At 41.0% G+C, this 19,200-nt stretch overlaps 1 protein-coding gene across 1 annotated transcript; it reads right to left on the bottom strand.

The window, feature by feature from the left end:
- Window positions 1–987: 987 nt before the first annotated feature.
- Window positions 988–18,813, bottom strand: LOC135235785 (vitamin K epoxide reductase complex subunit 1-like protein 1). Its single transcript, XM_064301628.1, has 3 exons — window positions 18,502–18,813; window positions 7,468–7,577; window positions 988–6,361 (listed from the first exon to the last, which is right to left on the bottom strand). The coding sequence occupies exons 1-3, from the start codon at window positions 18,690–18,692 to the stop codon at window positions 6,135–6,137; spliced, it is 528 nt and encodes a 175-aa protein (XP_064157698.1). The 5' UTR covers window positions 18,693–18,813; the 3' UTR covers window positions 988–6,134.
- Between the last annotated feature and the right edge of the window lie 387 nt (window positions 18,814–19,200).

A 19,200-nucleotide genomic window follows, 5' to 3' on the forward strand; every position in this document is an offset into this window, starting at 1 on the left:
CTTCCATTGGTCATTTTCTTGTGGGCTTGCTTCTCTCTGGAGAAAGTTGAGAGAAACAAGGTAAGATAAATTTGAAGGAGGTTTGTCTTGTCACATTGTTATTGAATTCAACATTGGATTCATGTTCAGTAGAACCCCCTTTTTTTGTTACAACAGGAATCCTGTTAAGAATCAGTCATCCACCAGAAGTGTGCTCTCGCCATCAAACCAGGAAGCATTTCTTTTCAAGAGAGGCAAGTCCTGCGCTGTCCATGCTGCTAAACACAAATATCGTGTGTATTTTATTGAAGTGTGCTTGTTCAGGATCAGTCCTGTTAAGATGGGTGGTCCTTATCAAAGCTTTATCAAAGCTTTTGAATCTTATCTTCTTTCCATTCTTCCTACCATTAAATCGCAGGATGTTTTATATTGTTTGTCTGTATATATGGGAGGTGCCAGCCATTCTGCGGTCAGCACAGCCACTGCCTGTTCAGGACCGTCTGAGGCATTGAAAGGTGCAGCACTGGGGACAGCAGCATTAAACTCCACCAAATTGCTTTCATCTCCCAAAAAGCTGCTGATCACTTCCTCTACATCTTTCGCTTTCAGGGTCAGGGGACACTTGAATCGCTTTGTTTCTTCTCCAGAATATCTTTGAAGTAACACATTAAGGAGTTCAGAAAGAAGTTAAATCCATGATTGCTTCTAATTTATATTAGATGTTCATGATGTTTTCTGGGGTATTAAGATGTTACAATCTATTGGTCTGTGTCTACTTAGTATAAATGTTTCTAAAATGTCCACTTAATATGTTGCTCAGTACAGATCCATGTTCAATTTGAAGTTCTTTCAAATTAAATTACGCTGTACCCTGCATTGACTGAAACATAACATTCCAAAGCAGGAAATTTGTGCATTCAGGTGCACTAAAATGACAGTAAAACCCATCCCACAAATCTTGGAAACTTTCCTGCTTCTCAGGAGATAAGGAAGAGCAACACAGAGTAGTCATTTACATGGAAGAATTTTAATAGACCATTTCCAGAAAACAGTGACACAACTGAAATACTGACACCTGCGACTCAGAAGTTATTAGGCCTATCTCATGAGTCATGGCCAGTATGTGAGGGTGTGTTGCTGAATCTGAGGGTGCGTTTCTGTAGCTGAGGGTGCGTTTCTGTATCTGAGTGTGTGTTTCTGTATCTGAGGGGGTGTTACTGTATCTGAGGGGATGTTTCTGTAGCTGAGGGGGTGTTTCTGTAGCTGAGGGGTGGTTCTGTATCTGATGGGGTGCTTCTGTATCTGAGGGTGTGTTTCTGTAGCTGAGGGGTGTTACTGTAGCTGAGGAAGTGTTTCTGTAGCTGAGGGTGTGTTTGTGTAGCTGAGGGTGTGTCTGTGTATCTGAGTGTGTTTCTGTATCTGAGAGGGTGCTTCTGTAGCTGAGGGCATGTTTCTGTAGCTGAGGGTGAGTTTGTGTATCTGAGGGGGTGTTTGTGTATCTGAGTGTGTGTTTCTGTAGCTGAGGGTGAGTTTGTGTATCTGAGGGGGTGTTTGTGTATCTGAGTGTGTGTTTCTGTATCTGAGGGGGTGTTTCTGTAGCTGAGAGTGTGTTTCTGTAGCTGAGAGTATGTTTCTGTAGCTGAGGGGCTGTTTCTGTAGCTGAGGGTGGTTTGTGTATCTGAGGGGGTGTTTGTGTAGCTGAGAGTGTGTTTCTGTAGCTGAGGGGCTGTTTCTGTAGCTGAGGGTGGTTTGTGTATCTGAGTGTGTGTTTCCGTATCTGAGGGGGTGTTTCTGTAGCTGAGGGGCTGTTTCTGTAGCTGAGGGTGGTTTGTGTATCTGAGTGTGTGTTTCCGTATCTGAGGGGGTGTTCCTGTAACTGAGGGGGTGTTTCTGTAGCTGAGGGCATGTTTCTGTAGTGGAGGGTGTGTTTCTGTAGCTGAGGGTGTGTTTCCGTAGCTGAGGGGCTGTTTCTGTATCTGATGGGGTGCTTCTGTATCTGAGGAGGTGCTTCTGTAGCTAGGAACACCTGCTATTGTTTTTTTGCTTTGCTTTAATGCACAACTGTCATTTAAGATGCAACTGAAACAACTGTCATTTAAGATGCAACATTTCAAGAATGCACATTTGGCAAATTCTGAATATTTTTACCCAAGAACAACTCTTCCACAAACAGCTTTGTGATGCTCACATATATACCGTATCCTCATCCTCCCATCCTTTACATTTTCTCTACAAACAGTCTAAGGTGTTAATCTACACAGGGTATCATACATTGCCATAACATGCAGGTCCCTTTTGTATAAAATGGAGGCCTTCACTTTCCATAAAAATGGTTTAACATGACCTTCAGGTTTCACCCGTTAAACATTTAGACAGACGTACACTTCCAGATATTAATCGTTGAGTAGGATCATGGCATCAAACCCACTGCAAGAGTCACTGTCCTGTTGCAATAATTTAAAATCATTTTATCATGACAGCAAATCTGATGGCTATTCTGTCCCCTACTGCCACAGGCGTTACAGAAAAATGGTGTTCAATAAACAAACCTGTGCATTCCAAGTTAAAAAGAACAAAGAACAATATACAAATGCACAGGTGATTGTTGCACACCACCTTAAATACGTCTTAAACCCCCCCACCCAAACATAATAATAATCAGGTTTTCTTGAAAAAGACAAACAGGAATGCATTTTGTTCCTTAACACTTAACTCATAACAGCTCAAACAGGCCAAACATTTCAACACAAGGCACTGTTATAGGTTTCATTGACTCAGGCACTGCACATCAAAACCTGGGACTCAGAAATGATGTCATGTATGCTAACTACATACAGTTCATTTGCATCCTGTAAAGGCAAATCTTAACAAAACTCCAGGCTGTATTGTATAATATTAATAATCCACTCATTAATTTCTGGAAAGTTCACTATTGTATTTGGGGGTTACTTGGCTTAAAGTAAAAAAAAAATCTCTATCTTTCGCTCTCTCCCACACAAGAACACACTTTTGCTACCGGCAATCACAAAAGCACCCCTTTCAAAGTACAATATTACAGTAATGCATATAATCTAGTATTGTGCATATACTAAAGCATTTCACTCTTGACTTCAAACCACAGAGGCATACATCCATCATAAAGAATCAAGTAAACACTAGGGATGCAAAATTATATTGCAGGCATTGGCCAATAAGCTAGTATTGGGCAATATGCTGGACTGATAGGATGAAGCAAGATTCATATGCAACACAGGTCATCCATTTGACGAGCCGCTAATGCTGTTGAATTAGGTGAAAATTTGGTGCTCATAAGTCATCTGAACTTATTATTCTTCATTTGTTATTTTTACCAGCCAAACTCAGGCAAAGCTACAAAAAGACTCTGTGGCTCTGTAGACTCATGCTCTTTCAATTATTCGCTTCCATTATTTAGCAAATTCAAATATTTTGTCACACAAATAAAATGTGTTACATTTTTCCTCCGTAAGTTGACGTAAGCTGTGTTTATCTACCTCATGGATGTGGAAACTTGGCTGCGGTTTGCATTTGCGCTATAATGAGGTATCCACATCAGTCAATATGGCCAGCTAAATATTAGATATTGATATCAACCCCATAAATTCCAATACTGTGCATCCCTAATAAACTCATCTTATTTATCACTGCCAGCACCCTACATATTAACTATTTGATCATTGCTCTGCTATAAAAACCAAGGCCAGCTACAACGTAGCATGTGCCACTTTACTTTGAAATACTGAAATGGGGCCGTCTGGGTAGTGTAGAGGTATAAGCACTCGCCTACCACCGCAACGACCCGGGTTCAATCCCTGGCAGTGGTACTTCGGACTTGGTCAGACATTCCTACAAACACAATTGGCAATGTTCGCAGGTGGGAAGCCAGTGAGAGTATGAGTCCTTCATGTTTTTCTGGAAGATTCTCAAAGCGTGGAATGCAAGAACATGCTCCATCCAGCCTGATGTGCTTTGCCTTCTGAGTTACTCTTATGATGACAGTTCAGTTGCCATGCTGTGCAGGACTCATTTACAGTCTGTCTCACATGACTCACACAAACCTCATTCTTTGAAACCAACTGCGTTTCAGTGACCTCACAGAACCTCACACTTAGGCCAAAGGCTGGCAGCCAGTAGTCCTCACAATACAAAAACTAAATATTTACAAGAAAAGGCTGGGGCCTGATGTTTTCTCATTTCTTAATATAAAAACAGGATCATAAATGTACGCAAAGCGTACCAGGTGTTTACCATTCCATGACAAACTGTCATTTACCTCAACTCCTCCCCAGACCTACACACACCGACACACAACATGACTTCTGCTTCTGCATGCCTTTTGGCCCCGAATGATCAGATCACAATGGTCAGCCTTGATGAATTTCCTGAAACCTCACCATTCTAGGCACTTGCAAGGGCTGTTGTGTACTTCAGGACAGTTTCAGGACGTGATTTGACTTGTGTGCAAAATTAATACCTGTGCGGCATGTTGTACAGGTACAGGTTGCCTGTTTGAAATTCCTTAGTATTTACGAGTTACCACACTTGACCCCGTGGAGTGATGTTTGGCAGTAGCCAACCAATCATCATCTGTGCGGTGTATGCAGGCTTTGATTGTTAACTATGTGTTTTTAAATCATCAATGCAGACACGGTCAGCAACCTTCGCACATGCCACACATTCTGCACAACCCCTATGCAGACCCATTTTTACATGTACTCCACAGCAGTATAAAACAGCTTTCAATCATAAATCATAGACCTTGTTGCGGAGCTGAAAAACTGGAATACACTGACATTGAGCTGCAATACAGAAAACAAACACCATTTCATAACACAACCTTGTGGGAAGCCATTACCATTGTGCCACACGAAAACTACTGATGTACAAATTTTAACGACACACTTGATAACAAAAATCACACAGAACATTGGGCCAGCATTGACAATAAAACATACAATTATAAAGTGAAATTACCACCCTCAGAAAAATACAAAACCTTAAATAAATATTTTGTTTAGTTGCAGGTATACTACATGCCTGTATTGAAAAACAGCCCGTGCATGTTCGATAGGACAAAAAGAATGTACTCGCAATGACCATATAACATACTTGGAAAAAAACCCCATATCAATCCGAATAGGACACCTACACAATAACATCAGGATTCTACTGGTTAAAGAACACCTCCATTTACTAACCAGCTGTGAAGCCAACGCAGCCTAGGCACAAGTCCTCGAAATTTCAGCATCTATAAGACCTATACATTATCTTGGTTTCTGAGGAACACAACCTATGGTTCACTTCTGCCATGTTACCAGGAATACCCTTATGCATACTCTTAAAGAAAAATAGAACGAAAGATATGCCATACTGGTGTCCTAGCTGCGTAAAAGACATTTCTAAAAATATTCTGGGTGGGTGGTAAGAAAAAGGAAAAAAATGCTGCCAGTGAAAGGTATAGAATGTAAATTTCTCAGAATAATCTGTCCCCGACTGCAAATAACTCCACAGATGGACAGCAGAAATTAGGCTGCCACACCAACTACACAGACACGTGCCAAAGCTACCCCCCCCCTCTATTTAAACACCTACAAATCAAATAAATGCTGCTCATCATTGTATGGTAAACATAAAATTCATAATATGTCAGTTATTTGCATGGAATCTCATCCTTGAACTCTGCAAGTTTTTTGATTAGGCATTTATGTCTTTGCCCCATAACTCTGGACTTTTAGGCACTCAGTACAGCTCCAACACACACACAAAACTGACTGATATTTCCTCCATTTATTCAGAAGTCCAGTTTTAATGTTTGTTTTCCTCCAGAGACTGAGATATTCTTAAAGATGCGGAAGAGAGTTCAGCAGTTTTGTGTTTTTCGTGCTTTTCGTGCTCCTCAGGAAAGGATATTATAGTTTAAGTATCCTCTTTCCAAATAAAGCACAAAAATGACCTGTCCTTACCACAGTCCTTTTCACTGTTCTAACAATATTTGCCCCAGAAAGGAGGTTCACATTTTGCATTTACCTTCTTTGGTTTTCTTTCTTTTTTACATCATATAAACAATGGAAGCAAGGTTTCCATCTGACATTTGAAAAATGTTCAGAGGTCTTCTCTTTTTTCTGAAGTGTTTTGTTTTAGTCCTCCTTAGTTTGAAGCTTCTGCTTCCAGGCCTCATTCAAGTAAACCAGTCGCTTGTAGTTGAGCATAAACAGAATGAAGTTCAGCACACACGTGGAGATGCCGATGATGCAGACGTCCTTCAGCACAAAGTACAAGATGTAGCTCAGATATAATGAGCCCATGACTGACACAATGGACGTCGCCATGAGGGTCAATGCAGCCATTGCACTGACAGTGAGGCCTACAGACAGGGGGAAGGGTCATACTGAGAGCACAGCATAGGGAAGGGTCAGACTGAGAGCACAGCATGGGGAAGGGTCAGACTGAGAGCACAGCATAGGGAAGGGTCAGACTGAGAGAACAGCATGGGGAAGGGTCAGACTGAGAGCACAGCATAGGGAAGGGTCATACTGAGAGCACAGCATAGGGAAGGGTCAGACTGAGAGCACAGCATAGGGAAGGGTCAGACTGAGAGAACAGCATGGGGAAGGGTCAGACTGAGAGCACAGCATAGGGAAGGGTCATACTGAGAGCACAGCATGGGGAAGGGTCATACTGAGAGCACAGCATGGGGAAGGGTCAGACTGAGAGAACAGCATGGGGAAGGGTCAGACTGAGAGAACAGCATGGGGAAGGGTCAGACTGAGAGCACAGCATAGGGAAGGGTCATACTGAGAGCACAGCATGGGGAAGGGTCAGACTGAGAGCACAGCATAGGGAAGGGTCAGACTGAGAGCACAGCATGGGGAAGGGTCAGACTGAGAGAACAGCATGGGGAAGGGTCAGACTGAGAGCACAGCATAGGGAAGGGCCAGACTGAGAGCATAGCATAGGGAAGGGCCAGACTGAGAGCACAGCATAGGGAAGGGTCAGACTGAGAGCACAGCACGAGGAAGGGTCAGACTGAGAGAACAGCACGGGGAAGGGTCAGACTGAGAGCACAGCACAGGGAAGGGTCAGACTGACACAGCATGGGGAAGGGTCAGACCGAGAGCACACCATAGGGAAGGGTCAGACTGACACAGCATGGGGAAGGGTCAGACCGAGAGCACACCATAGGGAAGGGTCAGACTGACACAGCATGGGGAAGGGTCAGACCGAGAGCACACCATGGGGAAGGGTCAGACTGACACAGCATAGGGAAGGGTCAGACTGAGAGCCCAGCATAGGGAAGGGGACTCGCAGGCATTAGAACACAAAATTCTGCCATAAACTATTTAAAATAAAAAATAAACATCCACATACCACAGATTATGGTGAATTTATGGACAGCTAAGTTGTTTTGTCACATTTTTTTTAACCATCCCAAACGCTAACCCACTTTTAACCTCTTTTTAACATACTTACCCAGTAACAGCTGAAACAGATAAAATATAAGTCCATAGACGCTGTTTGGCTGGTTCATTGCACCATTTTCACCAAAAATTGCGCCTAGTAGTCCAAATCCCGTACCCCACCTGTAATGACAGTAAAAATAGTGTTGGCTCTTTTATGTTTTATGACTTTGCCTCATGCCGGTGTGACACCCCTGGGAAGGAGACGTGGCAGTTCCAGAAGAAGACCGTTAGTGGCCACATAGAGAGAGAGAGAGAGAGAGAGAGACCGCACAAACAAAACTGAAACTCGCTCTCATTGTGCACTCCTAGTCTCGGCCCCGAGCTGTGAAGAGCGGCACTCTTTTAAGCACCTGGGCTAACTGTTAAACACAGCCCAGATGCGTGTGCTCTCTCCACCAGCCAGTGCGACCGAGATCGATCCGCTTCTCCGAATGCGAGAGACTTCCATGAATTTCATTGGTCACTGTACAAAAAAAACGCCGATAACAGGCTCCAAAGGCAATCGAAAGCCTACAATCAAGACTAGATACTGAAAGCTCTTATAGGTATAAAAAGTGCTGGTGTACATGGTGAAACCACAATGAATTTATATACCCTTTAATAATAGCTCAGAAGCTGAACATTAACCACATATGAATTGTTTAATTACAAATCTAAAATTAGAGCTAAATCAAGAAAAAATGGTTTTGTTGAAAACATTATGGCCCTCACTGAATTCACGTACACTCACCGGCCACTTTATTAGGTGCACCTTCCTAGTGCCGGGTTGGACCTACTTTTGCCTGCAGAACTGCTTCAAGGTTCGACGCTGTGCGTTCAGAGACGCTCTTCTGCATACCTCGTTGTAATGAGTGGTTATTTGAGTTATTGTTGCCTTTCTATCAGCTTGAACTAGTCTGGCCATTTTCCTCTGACCTCTGCCATCAGCAAGGCATTTTTGCCCAGAGAACTGCCGCTCACTGGATATTTTCTCTTCTTCGGATCATTCTCTGTAAACCCTAGAGATGGTTGTGAATGAAAATCCCAGTAGATCAGCAGTTTCTGAAATACTCAAACCAGCCGGTCTGGCACCGACAATCATGCCACGAGATATGTGCTAATTAAATATTTGCGTTAACGAGCAGTTGAACAGGTGTACCTAAAAAAGTGGCCGGTGAGTGTGTACACAGGGAAGCTCGCTAGATAAAGTCTTACTCTTTGAGATCATGTAGTAGGAATAAAATAAGAAAATATAATTAATTTACTGAGAATAGATACTAAGAAATAATAATAACAAATTAATAACAACAACAATAATAATATTCATAAAAATACATGTTTTAAACTGGAAAACTGATTTTTTTAAATTAATTTTTTTATAGATGGCTGGAAAAGAAAGGAGTAAAAGCAACGTGTGGAGTTATTTTGAATTCACTCCACTTGAAGATGGTGTTAATATATATATATTTAATTTAATATCATATATATATAAATATATTTATATATATATATATTACGGCTGTCAAATTAACGCATTAATTTTGATTAATTAATTAATTATAAAAATAACGCGTTAACAAAAACAACGCAAATTAATGAATATAATATCACTTAATGTCTATGTTAATTTATGTACCGATGTTACTATAAGTTGCTGCATGTTAAATAACACTACCTGTAGGAGCTACTAACCAAGCTACTACTCAACTACTAACCAACACGCTACAGCTTGGAACAATAGATTTTCTAGTCGTTATTTGCGGTTTAGTTTGTTGTTTATTGAGGTAGCAAGCAGTTGTATAAAAAGATGAACGTACCCGGTTTGTTTCCAATTCTATTGTTCCAAGCTGTAGCGTGTTGGTTAGTAGTTGATCTGGTGTTGGTTAGTAGTTGGTCTGGTGAGAACTGTTTGTGCTCCCCCTTCCTGTGCCTTCCATTTCTTGTGCTACTATTTCTTGTTACCTTTGCCCTTAAAATACAACCCTGTGCATCTAATCACTGCCACCAAGTGTCCAAAAATAATACTGTGCAATATATCTAAACAAAATAATGACATGCCAACAACAAACATAAATGGCTCCTACACACCGGCCCCTAATTGCCTTAAGTATATAACAAAACATTTACCAATAAATAATAAAAGGAGCTATAGACATTACACATTACACCCTTTTTTATATTAACACATTTTCAAAAAGGTATGTACTATGTGTTGGCATTTAATCTTCTTTTGTGATTCTTCAATCTTCTTTTTTATTTTTAGGGCCAGAGGTTCCAGAACATGGCACCTGATGGGATCTGATCTTTACCACCAGTCCTTGCTGTCCTTAGGTCTCAGCTTCTTAGAGCAGACATAACTTTGTTATTGGTCTTTCCAAGATGTTGCTCTTTGTCTGAAGTCGAACTGAAGTCGCACAAGACCGTGTGCATCTGATTTGGTCCACCAGTATTCTGCCCATTAACCAGGAGCCTCGTGGCAGTGGAATCAACCACCACAACTATGTCACCTGGATCAAAGCTTAAAGCTTCTTTTCACCTTTGACCACCGTTGTCGTTCTTGGATTAGAGGCAAGTATTCCTGTGTCCACCATTTCCAAAAGAGATCTTCAGGAAATAAACACTGTCCACATAGTTTTGCTTTAAAGACTTACATCTCTTTATCAACCTTCTCCTTTAGTTTTCCAGGATCATTTCCAAAGCTACTCACAGCAGTATGAATGCCCTTTCTCCTTTGAGTCAACTGCAAGAGTGTTGATTTTACTTTAAGAAGCCAAGCTACAGCAGTCTTCAGATTCCTCCATGATGAGAAATAGTTGATGTACTTAAGCACTGTTGTGCTATCGGTCCAGAAGATGGATTTGTCCAGTTGAAGCTGTAATTCTTTTCACAGCATTGTGTCAACTCTGACAGCTAGGACTGCAGCTGTAAGCTCCATTCTGGGAATCGTTATTTGTTTTAATGATGCCACTGGATTTTCCTATTATGAATGCAACATGCACTTCTTTATTTATCATTTTCCAGTCATAGATATGAAACAGTACCATAGCCTCTTTCGCTGGCGTCCGAAAAGTGGTGCAGCTGTGCATATCTGATTTGACCAAAGCTTGTGAGCTTCATGCACCGGTCCACGTTAAACTCCGCCATCTTGTTGAGATCTGCTAGCCATCCTGTCCACTACTGAAAGAACGTTTAAGGTATGTTTTTGTCCCATCCAAGGTTTTTCTTACAGAGCTCCTGCATAATCAGTTTTGCTGGCGGAGTAAATGGTGCGATAAATCCTAAGGAGTCGTATATAGAGCCGACCATGGACAAGATGCCACGTCTTGGGTATGGTCGTTCCTGTGCAGCAATTCTGAACTTGAACACATCTGTTTCAACGCACCAGTGCAAACCCAGTGCTCTTTCCATTGGCAGATTGTCTTTGTCCAAGTTAAACTCCTTAGTCTCTTTGGTTCTGTTTTCTTGTGGAATGGATTCCAATACAGCACGACTGTTTCTGATCCACTTTGACAGCATGAATCCTCCCTTTTGGCAGAGAGCAGTCAGGTCTCTTACCATTTGAAGTGCTTCCTGTTCCAAAGACATGGATTTCAAACAATCATCTACATAGAAGTTGTTCTTTACTGTGTTTGTCACCTCTGCTGGAAAGTGAGCTTTGTTGTCGTCAGCAGTCTTCCTTAAAGTTTGCGCAACTTGGTGAGGACATGGCTCCAAAAAGATGTACATTCATCCAGTATTCAACAAGATCTTGCTGTACATCACCATCGGGCCACCACAGGAATCGCAGATAGTCAATATGCTTTTCTGATACTTTGACCTGATGAAACATTGCTGTGATGTCAAAGCAACTGGTCCTTGTCTGAATTTGATGAGAACTCCAATGAGTAAGTTGGTAAGGTCTGGACCCTGCAGCAGTTGGCAGTTAAGCAATGTTCCTTTGAAGACTGCACCACAGTCAAAAGCCACTCTTAAGGTTCCTTTCTTTGAGTGATACACCCCGTGGTGTGGGATGTACCAGAGTTCTCCATCACTTCGATTCAGCTGGTCCACTGGTACCATTTCAACATAACCGTTGTCAATTATTTCTGTGAGTAAAGTTGTATATTCATAATATAATTTCTCATTCTTGCCAAACTTGTGTTTCAGGCTCTGGATGCGCTGCTCTGCAATGCAGCGGTTATTTGGCATGCTGGGATTTTCTTGTTTGAAAGGAAAGTCAAGGCAGTAGTGTCCATCTGTCATCTTTGCTGAGTGATTCACAATATCCTAGAATTTTACATCTTCTCTGGACATTTCCTCTGTTTCCATGCTGGCTCTTTCACTGAAGTCATGATTGTACTGTTTTACCAGTAGCTCCTCTAGGTTTACTATGGATATTTGATTGACAGCAGCAGCAGGGCAGCCAATTTCATCCCTGATGTCATTGTCTCCTCTCTGGGGACCATAGATGACCCACCCCAGTAGGGTCCTCACAGCGTATGGTCCATCTCCTTGGCTGTTGACCAGCTCCTAAGGTTCCAGTACCTTTGAAGCATTTTTTCCAATGAGTAGGTCAATACCAGAGTCTATTCCATGAATCTTGATATCCTTCAAGTAAGGCCACTGTGTCAGGTCTTCTTGTTTGGGAATGTTGAGCTGGGAAACAGGCATGGTCTTGTGTGTGATCACATCAGATAGTTGAATTAAATCATCTTTGTCTAGACTAGATATTTCCAAACCTGAGATATCAAGCTTTCTGTGCAAAAGGTAGATGAACTTCCATGATACAAAAATTTGCATGTTTGCAACACTGTGTCCCCCTTGTGGCTCTTTACTTGTACTGGTACAGTGGAGAAGATGCAGTTATCACCGGCCCCAATATGCCCACATGTATGAGGTGAGAGAACAGTATTACTCCAAACTGGTTTCTCATTCTGTTCTGTATGTTCTGGTTTCTTTTCTTTGTCCTTTTGTTCAGTGTGAAGGATTTCAGGATGATTTTGGTTGCACACTCCACAAGTCAGACAATTCTTTCTGTCTTTGCTCATGTGTCCTATTTTCAAACATCCAAAAGAGACTCCCTTCTCCTTTAGGAAATCAAATCTTTCTCTGTGCATTTTCTTCCTGATTTGTGGACACCGCCCCAATGTGTGACCACTCTTATTACAGAACAAACAAGAACTTTGAGAATTGGTGGTAGATACATTTCTTTTCATTCCGTTTCTTGTCATCTTTTCTTGCACTGGTGTTTCTACAGGTGTTACAGTTGTTGCAAAACAGCTTCCTCTTGGTCTTGATTTTTCTCTTGCTTTAGCAAAAGTAGAGCTGTTGACAGTTGCAATTGGCTTTGCATCCTGAATGTTTCCAAAAAGTGGATCTGACAGTATCCTCAACTGTCTCTCTATGAAGTCTACCAGGTCAAAAAATCTAGCTTGATGTCCACACTGCTCTTGTAGCTGACATGCCCTATTCCTCCACTTGTCTCTGAGCTTGTAAGGCAGTTTCAGAAGGATGGTTTTCATATTGGAAGCAACATTAATTTCCTCCATATAGGTGAGATGTTCCATTGTACTGCAACAACCTCTAAGGAACAGTGAGAACACAATGCTTTCACATCCTCTGATTTGATCACTGACCAGGAAAATGCTTTGTCCATATATGCAGTGGCAATCTTGTATTCATGACCAAAATGTTCTTTAAGCAGGGCTTTTGCTTTTTGATAGCCCCGGGCTGGAGGCAAATGTTAGCAGCTGCGGACTAAGTCTTTTGGATGCCCTCTTGTGCATTTCTCTAGAAAATGCAAGCAGTCACTGTGGTCATCAGCGTTTCTTTCCACTCCTCTCTCAAATGCCCTGATGAAAACTTCATACTGCAAAGGATCACCATCATAAACAGGAATGTCTCTTGGTGGTAAAGTAGAAGAGAGATTTTGTTGAGTCAGAAGAGCAGTGATGTAATTTTGCCTCTGAATTATGTTACAGATATCACCTTGGTTACCATCATTCAGTACAGGGGGTATAGTGCGAACATGCCCCAGCACAATTTTTGCATGAATCTGTGCATTTTGCCTTTGAAGAGAGTATTGAGTTGGATGAGTAACGTCATGAGCTCTAACAGACGGTCCATGAGTTGTTTCTTATGGTCTAACAACCTGTTGCTGGGAGGAAGATTCAGTTCCCATCAACACATTCTGTATCTGTTGCCCATGACCAGGTAAATATTCATTTCAATTCATCAAGTTTTTAAACTACAGTTACAGTGGGGCAGGGTGGTTGAAAAGCTCACCAGCGACATCTGTTGGTTAAAACGTGAACGCAATAGGAAAACAGCAGGTCTGAGATCAGTGTTCTTTACCCTCATTTTGCGTAGTGACATTCAACCTTTTTACAGTCTCTGCATTCAACACGCTTCCAACTATCACAAGCTAACGTTACATAGCAAGCCACCATTTCTTATTCAGTAGGCTAACTAACCTCGTTACAAAATGCGTTATCACTTCATCTCGTCGGTAAGTAGCCTACATTCTTTTTATATTAACTTAAGCAGTGTGTAGGTAACGTTAAACTAGTAGCTAGAATGTAACGTTCAATATATTGTAACATTACGTGACTTATTAAAAGCCAACGAAATAACGACTTCACGTTTACTAATAACGTTAGCTTGATGACATTGATGTGCACGACAACGTTGTCATAAAAATTTTCCCTACCGTGAAAACTGCCTGACTTGTTTACATTTTGGACAGATGTGTCTACAGAGTAAATCCATCGTTGTTTCCGTCCCAGTACTTTCGACACAAGCAATATCGGAAAAATTACGGTGAAGAGTGCCTGACCGGCAAAGAAATGTGTTAACACAGCAGCAAAGTTAGGCTATATCTAGAAATGCCGTCTTTGGGGAAAAAACGCTACGGTTGAGGGTCAGGCACTCTTCACGGTAAGAAGACTTTTTTTCGATATTGCTTGTGTCTGAAGTGTGGCGGCGGAAACAACGATAGATTTACTCAGGAGCCACATCTGTCCAAAATGTAAACAGGTCAGGCAGTTATCACGATCGGGAAAAATTTTATGAAAACGTGGTCATTTAGCTAACTTAGCTAGCTAGCCAAACAGTCAGTAACCCAGATACTTCCTTTGTGACATTTAGCGATAATGTCAAGGAGGAAAAGTAGCCTACTGTAAAAGCCAAAAAAACCTTAGACGGTTTTTTAAATGTTTAAATGTGCCCAGCATTCCAAGGCTTGTTGTAAGATTCGGTAGCCAATCAGGACTTTTTTCCAAGTTTTTTGTAGAGTGCAAAAACTTTGATTTTATTTATTTTAATTTAATTTCTTTTGTTGTTGTTGAAAACACAGCATTCCAAGACTGTACATTGTTGTCAGATTCTTTGTAAGACTCTGCTATGCTGTAAATAGTTGTTCATTTTTTAAAATGTGTGTTGAATAAATGACTTATTTATAACCACATTCACATTACGTAGTCATATTTTCAAATCTCCAGTCAGCTTTTAGCACTGACTTAATGTAGTGCCCCATGGAATCTGTGTTATAGCTTTATTAAATTCTAAATTCTGCGATTCCGTCCGTGGTTCTGTTATCACAGAAACTACAGGGCCCTCCTTAATGCTGCCATCAGTCTGTTGCTGGCCCACGCCGGGCCCCATCAAAAGACACTTGGCCGCCGGCCCGCGTCGGGCCCTGTCAAAAGATACCTGCCACCGGGCCTAACAACTTTTCTGGGGGAATCCCTGATATGACATGCCAACAATAAACATAAATGGCTCCTACGCTACCTATATTGCTAAATAACCCAACCATCGCATTTTGCCACACTGTCAGCCATTATGGGGTTTTCCCTATTTACCTGGTCTAGCACCATGCAACTTTTTTCTTTTCCCTAAAATCAAGTCTGCACTCAACAGAACCCGTTTTGAGTCTGCTCCAAAAGTGAAGAAGAAAATGACGGAGCTTCTGACACAACTAACGGAAGAAGGCCTACTGCACTGCTTTGATCAGTGGAAGTCCAGAATGCAGTGGTGTGTAGTTGCAGAAGGGGAATATATTGAAGGGGAAAGGAATAGAAATGTAAATTTTCTTCATTAAAATTGAATTACAGCATTAGTCTCATTATTCAGACCTGCCAACCTTAGGAAAATATTTTGAGTACCACAATAATCAGTGTAGCGCTTAGTTCACATGCTTTCGCACCACTTCGCTTTGCACGCACACACAAGCCTTTCTTCATAATTCTAGTTTTGACTGTTAAAGTGATCAGGCAAAATTGTATAACTTGACCTGATTCTAAAATATGACTTGCACTGCACTGGGCTATATTATGACATACTTTCAAGTACACCTGCTTAAAACAATTTTTTCTTTATTAATATTTCATTATATGATATGTGTGCCTATACAAACTGATAACCATAAGTGAATTGCATTCACTTATTTAATAAAAATGGAAATAATTTATTTTGTATATTGTAACATGTTTTCATTTTCAAGTATTTACAGAAACTTATGTTGTAATGTAAAAAAAAAAGCTTATGTTGCGATGTAAAACACTGTCGATTGTGAATAAAACCAAGTTTCTGTTCATGATTTCCATTTTTATTTAATAATTAAATAATTGAATCAGCTTATATAGGCACACATCATATAGGCCTAATGAAAAAAATAGTATTCAATTGAAAAATTATCTAGGAATGTAGGCTTTTGTAACTAGAGGTTTAGCCAAATTATTACCTGAAGCTCCTTGGTGGCTAATGTCAAAATCATAATTGCACAACGTGCAAATAGTATGGTGCGGAAGTTTTGAGGGGCGGAGGCACGGCCACATTGCTCCTGATATTTCGCGAGGAACTTCTCGTGGGCATGGACTCGCTTCTTTTTAGTAGGTCTGCTGCTCTCTCTCTCCTTGTTAGTATCCTCGTCATCTGACTTATTTTCTAACTGAATTATTTGCTACGTTAGCAGTCTATAGTCAAACATCTTTGCAATGGTCACTTTGCTCCAACAGAGCGTGCGCGATTCAAAGTTTGAACAGGGAGTCTCCGTGGCGTTTGAGTTACTGCAGCTAAATTACTCCATCAGTTATTCACACGTCTGGTAACGAGGCTAAATCGCATGCGAGCTACTACTACGGCTAACTATATACACAAATTAATCTCATTAGGATATACCCCTTGAAATGCATCATCTCGTAAAGTAACCAAACATGTTTTACCGTTTTATATAACATTACGGTCACATTTTTCTTCTTGATTATTACTCCCCACTTCCCATTTTACCTCAGCAATGCAGCGTTACGCCTCGGTGGATAATAAAGTACCGCTGCGTATCAATGGATGTTGAGTGGGTCGGGGAGCGGTTACAGAACCACAAGCACAAGGTCGTAGCATCTGGTTCAATCCAAGGGATGTAGTTTAAATACCGAATAAATGTACGGAATTGTTTTGTATTAATTGGTTGTTTTCCGTAATTAAATTACAATTATATATATATATATATATATATATATATATATATATATATATATATATATATATATATATATATTTGCGTAGTTTCAGCTGGCATTTCGTACCTGCGTATTTTGACCAAGAGTTGCGTGGTTGGTACACAAAATGCGTGCAGGTTGGCAGGTCTGCATTATTTAATAGCCACACCACGTATTCCCAAACAGTTCTTTCATAACTTAATTTTGGTACTCGCTTATTTTAGTCAGAACCTATAGCCCTTCTTCTGCTGCTGAATGTGCCGTGGATAATTTTAGTAATTCAATCTCTGCTTTTGCAGATTCTGAATTAACTGCTATGGGTGGTTTCAATTTTGACAGGTTAAAATACGTTTCGGATAAATTTAAGGAGGTCTGTTCTGATGTAAACCTAACTCAGATTGTTACAGAACCAACTTGTCCAAACTTGAAACACCCATGCAAATCTACTCTCGATCTTATACACTGCAACAGACCAGACAAAATTGTGGCTAATGGGGTTTTTGATATTGGTATTGAGGACTATTGCCCTGTTGTCGGTATCAGAGCATCTCGGTCCCTTCCAAAAATAGATGTGCGTAATACCACATCTGTTGTTTACGGCGTTGTCGCCCTTTTTAGTACAGTCTGGATTAACTGACAATTAATTTATTCAGTAGGTGAGGGTATAAGCTTTCTAACGATGTATAGCATGTCTAATTTTGCTTTTGGAATAGCGTTTTATAGGTCCGCGTAACGGAAAATTTTCTTATTATCGCATTCACCCTGTGGTAATGGAGTGTAGATCGGGAATTACGCGACGCGGACCCTCAGTTGTAATATGAATGGACCCGGGTGAGCATCCGCGCGACCCGTACTAGTCCGCAGCTGTCCGCGGACGCGGAACGCGGAAAGTATGAAGCAGCCTTTAGTCAGTGACTGGGGTCTTCGTACTGAACAGAACGAACAGATTCGAATCGGGAAAGTTATTCGTAATTTCCACCACTATTAATGTGAATTCTCCACATCATAAATAACAGCCCTATGATTAATAAGGAAGCAAGAGAAGGTTAGCTAGCTACGAAAACCATAGAGCATATAATCGAGTTCAGCAACAAAGTCACCAACTGAATTTGTGAGTAACGGCAACGTCTGTTGCCTCCAAAAGCGCACATGGGGAGATTATGGAAATGAATTTGCTGTAGAACATCCCATTTTAATGGGAGCTACAGTTTGCTACCATACCCCGCTGCCCGCTCCAGCCAGACAGCTAGCAGGGTAATGCTGACAAAATGTTCTGACATGTCATAAAATAATTTGACTAGTAATAAAAAAGGCATAAATACAACATTATACCAGTACACTAACAGCATCACTTACCCGTAATAAAATAACCTGTATATAATATAATATAATAAGAGAAAGTGACTCAGCCCTTGATCTGAAGCTAGCTTAGAAGCAGATGAAAACTAATTTGGCTCAACTAGCAAGACACAGATGTGCTGGCAAGCAGGATCGCTACAATCTGTCTGACATCTGTCTACTGAAGTGCAAAAAACGAACGTCAGCTAACAGGCTACTTGGCTAGTTAGATGTAGCGTTGACAGAGATACCTGGAGGTGACCAATTTAGAGCAGCTCACAGAGTTGCTCACGTCGCACAAGGGCTGATAACTGGGGTCCCGCGCCTTTTCCCTTTCCACACGGAATGCATATACTGAAAATAAAATACCCAGCAAACAAACGAGGAGCCGGGCGATTCTTTCCCATCGAGGGGTAGACACTCTCAGGACGGGGGCCGCCATCTTTACACGGCCGTGCGTCGTCTTTTCTTCTTTGTAAGATTTATGAAAATTTGTTGCATGACAACACGTTGCTGCCACCTAACATTCCGGAGGTTTAAATATTTATTGGGTCATATTGTTTTTAATTATGTAATTACAATTTCAAAACGCACTAACTCCATATTCTCCTCATTTTCAATGCCTGAATAATGTGGAGGATAGTAACGTTAGACATAGATTTAGCAATCCACGTCTCCAGGTAAATCTGAATGCTGTTTTTGTCTGCTTTCACGTCCGCCCATATGCTTTCTGTTGTGAGTCAGGAGATACATATTCATATCGTGTTTTTCCGAGATGTGGTGGACTGTTCATGTCACGAAAAAGTTATGGAAAGACAAGTAATATACACCAGACGAAAAACCGATGTTGTTAAGCATATTCCAATGTGCATATTTTGGAGTTTTTACGACAAAGGTTTTATACAATTCCTCAGGCAGACACCTTAAACCTGCTAAACTGGTTTTTCCCA

This window comes from Anguilla rostrata, chromosome 12, assembly GCF_018555375.3.
Source record: "Anguilla rostrata isolate EN2019 chromosome 12, ASM1855537v3, whole genome shotgun sequence".
Classification (NCBI taxonomy): Eukaryota; Metazoa; Chordata; class Actinopteri; order Anguilliformes; family Anguillidae; genus Anguilla; species Anguilla rostrata.

What these genes read in the sequence shown, in the direction of transcription:
- LOC135235785 (XM_064301628.1), bottom strand. Translation starts at nt 18,692, where the DNA reads ATGGCGGCCCCCGTCCTGAGAGTGTCTACCCCTCGATGGGAAAGAATC. An exon ending in TCTAAATTGGTCACCTCCAG is followed by an intron (nt 7,578 to 18,501) that starts GTATCTCTGTCA and finishes CTGTCATTACAG; the next exon opens with GTGGGGTACGGGATTTGGAC. An exon ending in TCTGTTTCAGCTGTTACTGG is followed by an intron (nt 6,362 to 7,467) that starts GTAAGTATGTTA and finishes CCCTGTCTGTAG; the next exon opens with GCCTCACTGTCAGTGCAATG.